This window comes from Hyposmocoma kahamanoa, unplaced genomic scaffold (genome assembly GCF_003589595.1).
Source record: "Hyposmocoma kahamanoa isolate Upper Pololo Valley unplaced genomic scaffold, ASM358959v1 67, whole genome shotgun sequence".
Classification (NCBI taxonomy): Eukaryota; Metazoa; Arthropoda; class Insecta; order Lepidoptera; family Cosmopterigidae; genus Hyposmocoma; species Hyposmocoma kahamanoa.
The window spans coordinates 6,124,578-6,132,410 of record NW_020653855.1 but is presented as its reverse complement, the minus strand read 5'-3'; the positions used below and the strand labels follow the sequence as shown (position 1 = coordinate 6,132,410).

The 7,833-nt window shown below is 34.5% G+C and overlaps 1 protein-coding gene across 1 annotated transcript in view; it reads right to left on the bottom strand.

Annotated features, from left to right (window-relative positions):
* Positions 1-5,961: 5,961 nt before the first annotated feature.
* The window catches only part of LOC113232198 (sphingolipid delta(4)-desaturase/C4-monooxygenase DES2), a 7,146-nt gene continuing 5,274 nt past the window's right edge, over positions 5,962-7,833 (bottom strand). Inside the window, exons 3-4 of the mRNA XM_026466842.1 lie at positions 7,635-7,780; positions 5,962-6,310 (exon numbers count right to left, since the gene is read on the bottom strand). Of these exons, the coding sequence (XP_026322627.1) occupies positions 6,170-6,310; positions 7,635-7,780 (287 nt within the window). The 3' untranslated portion in view covers positions 5,962-6,169. The remainder of the gene's footprint in view (positions 6,311-7,634; positions 7,781-7,833) is intronic.

Here is a 7,833-nt window from a genome sequence, read left to right as displayed (position 1 = left end):
GCAAAATATTGGGTATTTTGCAGATTCGCAGATGCAAAATATTGGGTCTTTCACAGATTTTGACATCAAACCCCACTAACGAAACATACGAAGCTGACAAGTATAAAATAGTATAATATTGTAAACACATTAAGTTCTGATGGATATTTGTTAGTCAATCCCGCTCTGCAACAGTATAAAAGAAATTTAGTGTACCGACACATAAAGCAAGGCAGCGTGAACTCATACGTTTAAACGGATATATTTTCATTAAAAGTTTCCTTTAAGTGGGTTATACATTAATATACACATGTTGATATGCGAAATGGCTATAGTGATAAAGTAGTCCACGCCTTAATTAGAAGCGCGGCGAGGGTGCGCTATGTTGGCGCTCTGATATCACTTCGCAGTCATTTGATGGCCCTGTATGTATGTATATTGATCAAAATATATAAAATTAATTTAGAATAATATAAACAAAGACAAATTTTGTTACGACAACAAATTCAAAAAATTAACCAATTGCGCTTGTGCATAAAATGGCCAAAAAAAAAACACGGTGCAATATGTCTAGAGTTTGTGTGTGTGTGTTTTAAAACAATTAGTAACATTAAAAAGCCATAAATATAACCTATATGTCGTTAGCCTTAAAAACTATTAATCTTTATTCTTGGAATATATTTTGTGAGAAATTATTACATGATCAACACGATTTACAGCGAAAAATAAATTACACATCTAAAACATAAGAAATAAAGTTTTACTTATACATAATATCTCTAGTAATCATAATGTAGTATCACTTCAAAAAAAATGCTTTATTTTTATTATATTAAGGTTGTTTCTGACAAATGAGGTACCTGATGTAAATGCCTTTATAATAATAATAAATCTTCGATCTGAAAATCATCTTATGAAATTTCAACTAAGACTAGAGATATAAATCGTTAAAGTCAGTAGTAGAGGATAGCTCTTTGATCTATGCTGAGCCTTTGACAGCTGTCAGTTCAGGGGGTCTACTCTCGATCTCCGTCCGAAACAATTACTGCCAAATAAGCAATACTTGACCAAATGAAAAGACGCGTGATGCGAATGAAGCTTCATACTGGATACTTGTCTTTTAATTTTGTCGAATATTACTTATTTGACAGTAATTGTTTCGGACGGATGTCGGACGGAGATCGAGAGTAGACCCCCAGGTATAAGGAGCTGTCACTTCATATACAAGTAGCTGTTAGTTCGCCTACAAGGAGTTGTCAGTTCGTCTACAAGGAGCTATAAATGTTTCAAATATCTTGTAGAATTTTATAATTTTTGACAATTATACACCGCATTAGTAAAACAAAATAAATAGTATTGGTTACTAAAATACAGCTTTTCTCGGCACTTCATGATTGTGATATATCATTAAGCTATCGACCGCTGCACTTATTACACAAAATTAAAATGTAAAAAAACCCAGAAACAACACGACTTAAAAAACTACACAAAAAAAATTGTTAATACAATAATTGACTTAATATAATATGTTCTTACAAAAATAATATCTCCCATTCACTGGTACCAAATCAACTTTGAAAGATTGACATGTTACATTTCTAACAAAAGATGGCGCTACTGATTTTCAACATCAATACTGGTAATACAAACAAAAAAAACAAATTTCACGAAATATTTATTCACAAAACGATTATTCCTAATTGCAAGTTACTTGGTATAACTTTCTTGTCCTGATCTGTTTCTTCACGCTCCATGGTCACGAGTTTACTGCCAGTTAACAGTTTTAAATACAGACAAAATGGTTCTACTTCAACGTCACACATAAATCTAGTAGTGTCATGTGTAGTAGATGCAGCAGTGTGGCATGTGGAGAATAAGGGAGTAACCATACTAAGAGCATTTGCGAACTACGTCCGATTCGTACCAGGGGGTCTACTCTCGATTTCCGTCCGAAACAATTACTGCCAAAAAAGCAATACTTGAGCAAATGAAAAGACGCGTGATGCGAATGAAGTTTCATACTTTATACTTTTCTTTTAATTTTGACGAATATTACTTATTTGACAGTAATTGTTTCGGACGGGTGTCGGACGGACATCGAGAGTAGACCCCCAGTTCCGAATCCGAGAAATGACGGTCCGAAATATCACAGGGATCATTTTATGTTTAAAGGATATTCTAATTTTCTCTTATCCGAAGTGGGTCCGAGTTTCCTAGATTTGTATAGTCGCGGATTCGACTAACGCTTTAAGCCGACAAGAGTAGACAGATGTCACTGCCTTTATACCACACAATATGTGTAACACCCAATGACTAAAGCACCCATCTTCTTACGTTCAAAAATGCTTAAAACGGGTACTTTATTTACAACAGAGTTTTGCTTGCTCTGCGCGTCGTAGAGTTCAATTTCGTATTATGCATTAATGTGTTAATGTATAAAGGCAGCGAGGTCTTTAAGGCTGCTTTTCCACCAGAGATGTGCGAGGTTGCGAAGCGGTGCGAGGATCTGCAGCGGCGAGGTGCGAGGATGCGTTACGGGTTTCAACTATGCGCGGGCGGGGTACGGTGAGATGGGGTGAGCGGTGGCGATGTGTCAGTGTCAGTTAGTGTCATACCTTCAGTAGCTCTAGTTTCCTACACCATTTTGCATACATTCCCCGCACACACCTCTCTTTATTATTTTTTGTTTTTGTTTTTTGTTTATATGGCATAAATTTTCCATCACGAAATATTCCAATACCCACACTAACTCAGACAAACACATACACCCACTCACACACACACACACTCGTACACAAAATTACATAGATATATTTATCACAATTTGCATATTACAATGTATCCAATTTGTTACATAATTATTACTTAGAGTACTTTTTATCGAGACTTTTAATAATAGATTCTTTCACTTTATTTTTTTGTATTAAATTTTTAATTTATATTTTTCTCATGAAATAGACTTAAGCCATGTCAAAATTTGGGAGAGGGCACTGGCTCCTGTCACACAGGTTATACCTAGCTCAAGAGTCAGGGACTTCATCTAATCTATTTTGTGACAATATTTTTTTTTTTTTGTATGTACTTAGCTCCGCTAACCCTTTTCCCGTTAGAGAAATATAGTAATCCTATTGGTGGGTTTTTTCCTCGCACTCACACACGAAAGACAGCCTTAAGCTGTCACCTGACAATTAACAGTCAACTAGAGAACATGAAGCGTGACACCGCACTGAAATATCAAAGAAGAATAAAGGTATGTGCTACTACCATGAGATTACAATGACAGTTGTCTCTGGGCGTCAATGAGACTTGAACCTCCGACCATGCTGCACCGTATCATTGCTCTTATCAACTGAGCTACAGATCATGGTCCACGCGATCAGAGTAAACACACTCAGAAAATTAACATGATAATTACCAATACCTGGCGGGATACCGTGAGGTATTTTTCGCTACACACAGCGGTAGGGAATATCACTTATATCTGAAAAGTTTAAGGCTATATACCGTCATACCGTGGTAAGAAACTTGTAACAAGTAGTAATCGATCAGTGTTCATATTATTAATAGAAGCAATTAGGTCTGTAAAATTCGGAATCTTAGCAAAAAACCAAGTCTTGTAAACGGTAAATTAAAAAAATACACATATTAATAAAAAACTAAAAATGATTATAAACAAAAGAAAAATATTTTAAAGAAAAGTTGATTCAAAATCGATTTAAAAAAAAAGACTATTATTTCAAACGGTAACCGTGACGCGGTAGTAAAGAAATTTACTTCAGTGTTTTAGATTGATCTCTCAATAATACTGTTTTGCTCGTGGGTCGAAGTCAGGTTACTTTGGTCCACCTCCCACCTTATCTTCCAACTCAAAGAATTAGCCAAAGTACGCAATCCTTGGCATAACTAGCGCATTTTCATTTTAGTAATTTGCGAGATATTGGCACTTAGTTCTTTTTTCTTTCCAAAATATCAATTAGAGTGTTTTCCGAGTCATATCAGCTCCGAATCCAAATGACGGTACGAAACATCACAGAGATCATTTTATGTCTAGGTGTACAAGCGAAATTAGTTATTTCTCGGATTCGATGTGGATTATATTTTTCTGTATCCAATGGAGCAATAAACATTTTTGACGTAACTTCACTTATGCCATTCTTCCATAAGGGGTGCGAAACATATATTTTTTTGTTAATAAGTACCTCAATTTCGCTAAAAATTCGATTACGTAAGTTATGATAAGGAGAGCAGGATGGACAGCAGAATATCACAATACACATCGACGGATCTTCTTCCGTTGCTTAAGAGGCGATATTCGACAAAAGTGTATTACTTGATGTGTAGTTGCGAGTACTATAACTCAATGAGGGAAGTTCCTGTATTGCCGGCTCACTGTCTACTTGGTTTCAATTGGTATAGCATTTTGAAGAAAACCATAGGTATAAAACGACGCTGCAAAGGTAAAATGTCTTACGTCCATTTGAAATATATTACAGGACAGTGAATTAAAGATATTTTTAAAGAAAAAAAGATTATAAACATGCTGCACCGACGGTACAGCAATACTGATTACTCTTACCAAGTTATCGAGTTGTAGAAATTCTCTTGTGGTCTTTGTGGAATTATTTCTCGAAAAATCTTAGTAATCTAATTTTATTTGTTATATGGAAAACTAGAAAGTTTCAGATTTTCCATGTAACAAATAAAATTAGTTATGATTTTACATTTTCTTAAAAAAAAAATACTTTAAATCGCTCCGTTGTAATATTTTCCAAATGCACGTTAAACGTTTTAACGTTCCGGTGTTGAAATATATCCAAACGTATATAACTTTCGAAAACAATAAGCTACTCGAGGTAGCTAAAAAAAATTGCATCATCTGCGTAACAAACCGATACAACGGCTACAAATATCACATGAAACCAAACAATGTCCTAACTAAAAAATGATGGAATTGAGAAAACGCGATTTCGAAGTTCAAAAAATCCTTAAATCGTACCAATAGATTTATATACTCGTTTATAAGTAGATAACTAATATTAACAGGGTTATTTTTAAAGTACAAACAACCTCGGACTGTATGTTATAAACAACAACTTTCGGTTCACGACTTTTAACAATTCATAAAATTTTGTTTAAACAAAAATAAAAGTATTTAAATAAATTGTTCTAAACGGTGACAACTCCTTGTAAGAGCGCGGGTGGGGGTCATCGAGGATTAGTACCAAGCACAGATCTAAAAAGTGTCATGTAGTTCCAAACCAAAACATTAAAATTATTTATACAAAAATCGAACAGTGAGAAAAAATCACCACAGCTAGAACGGCGGTGCCATCAAAACTGTGCCCGCAGCACGGTTTTGATGGAAGACCCTGGTTCGAATTAAGCCGAATCAAATACCTTTTTTCTTAGTGTTCTATCTTTGTGAAAATGAGTTCTAGTACGACAGCTAAAATAAAGTATTGGATTGTACGCCGCCAAATTTAAAACAAGAGGCAATATTAGCTTTGGCTAAAATTCGTCAATTAATTACTTTTTCTATTATTAATCTCCCTCTCTTTAGTATTTTATAATTTCCTCACATTGTTTGAGAAAAGCACTATACATGTCTCGGCGGGAACGGGGAATGCTTGGTTCATGTTAATAAAAGGCTTCCCTTATTTCCCGGCCACTGCAATAATGTACCATAATGTTAAGATGAATAATTATAACAAACTACTAGAGTAATTTCACAGAAATATTTGAATATCATGGTCTAATATTGCGACACTCAATAAAAATTAAAAAATTAAAACAATTAAAAAAAGTTTATTTTTGGTAATTTTATTATGTTTTGTAAAAACATATAATATAATATGTTATTTAGCAAATTTTAATATATAAAATATTACAAATAAGGCTGTATATAAATAAAAATATACCCACTATTCGCAATAACATTCTTTCAGATTTTTTTATTAAATCGTGTTTTTTTTTTTCAATTCCATCATTTTTGAGTTAGGCCAGTATTTGATGTCATGTGCGAAATAATCAACTGATTAAAAAAAAATTACCCCATACACTATAAAACATTAATCTATTGACTAAAATGTCACCCGTCAGCATTAATAGTCATTTCCCATAGGCTAAAAAAAAAAAATTTTACCCAAGTAGTGCAATTTGATTATTCCATATTGTTTTTAGTTTAGTTTATTTAGCTATCAAGTCCGTGGTGCTTACGCTTGATACGAGCATAAGGCCCGACGTCAGGATCCATGACGAAGTCCCAAAGTACTCCAGACCAGCTGTTGTGTTGGGGCAAATTATCGTAGAATTCCGGAGCTATGCGTTTTACCTGTAATTTGAAAGAATTAAATACTAAATATTAATGTACAGCAAATGTAATCTGAAGATTTGCAGAAAACTGGAGGTTTTTTATACTTGTAACATTTTAAAATACTATACAGCACAAGTGATGTTCTACGGCTACGCAGCTACGTAACTGTCCTACAAGTGGAAGCAGGTAACGTAGAAGTTTGGTCTATTAGTATGAAAATAAATTTTCAGTCATACACATTTTAACTGCCTATGTGGCCGAACGGTTACCATGCCAGACTACCACGCAGAGGTCCCAGGTTCGATTCCCGAGCCGGGAGAAATATTTGTATGGCCTACATTTGTTTCTCTCGTGAGTTTGGGTGTAATTAGTGGGTTGTCTATGCGTGTGTCCATGGCACCCGCGACTCAGGGTTTCCCTAGTGCGGGGCTACGTGTGCGTTATTATTATTAATATCGACAGGCGGATTTAATTGTGTGTATTAAATTGAACTGAAAACCTTAAAATACGTCTCCTATTTGTATTTTTAATATACATAACATTAAATTTTGTGCATCATTCATATATATGAATGAATTTTAAAAAATCAACTATTCAAGTGAACCTGTGCCCAGCAGTTGGGCGTATTGTGGATAGATGATGAATCAAATTAAATATTTCGCCTATTTATTTCATAAGCGTAACCAACGTTCAGTTATAACGATACAATATTTAGGAAATGAAACTATTTTTCCGGATTTAAATCGCGTACATTTGTTTTTTCAAACAAACCGACGTTTCGGGCCCTTTACAGGTACCTGTAAAGGGCCCATCGCGTATATTTGTTTGAAAAAAACAAATATACGCGATTTAAATCCGGAAAAATAGTTTCATTTCCTATGTGTAACAATCGCGAAACCTCTTAGACTCGATAGATACAATATTTATCGACTGCAATCACTATACTCCGTCCAATCATTTATTTAATTTTTGACAACTCGAATTCTAATCAATTAATGAACTCTATTCAATGCTCAAGTCAGGACTCGAGTATGATTTCAAGCACTGGAGTACGACCCTTAATGTCACAATAGAGCTCATTGTATTTTTTTTCTTTCGACCATGACATTGGCAAAGTCATCATTTCCAATAATGATGGAGCCACATAAATAAAAAGTGAAGTGGAATAATTTTATATTTATACGATATTAAAATCGAACGAATTATGTCATGGACCAAAAGTTGTTGTTTACGATGTTAGTAATACAGACTTGCGAGATTGTTCATATTTAACAAATAACCGTGTATAAAATTATTATTATAAGGTATTAAACCCGTAAAAAGGTAGCAGAGCATAACTAACCTCAGGTAGCCTGCTTCCAGGCACTGCAGGGAAATCATGATGTTCATTATGGTATCCAACGTTGAAGGTAATCCAGTTCAAAGGCCCGTAGTACGAGTAGGTCTCATAGCCTTTGCGGAACATGTAGTGTTCGGAGACGAAGTGACCTGTATATTACATTAAAATATGAAGTGTCACACCATACGAGTAGAAAGAGACG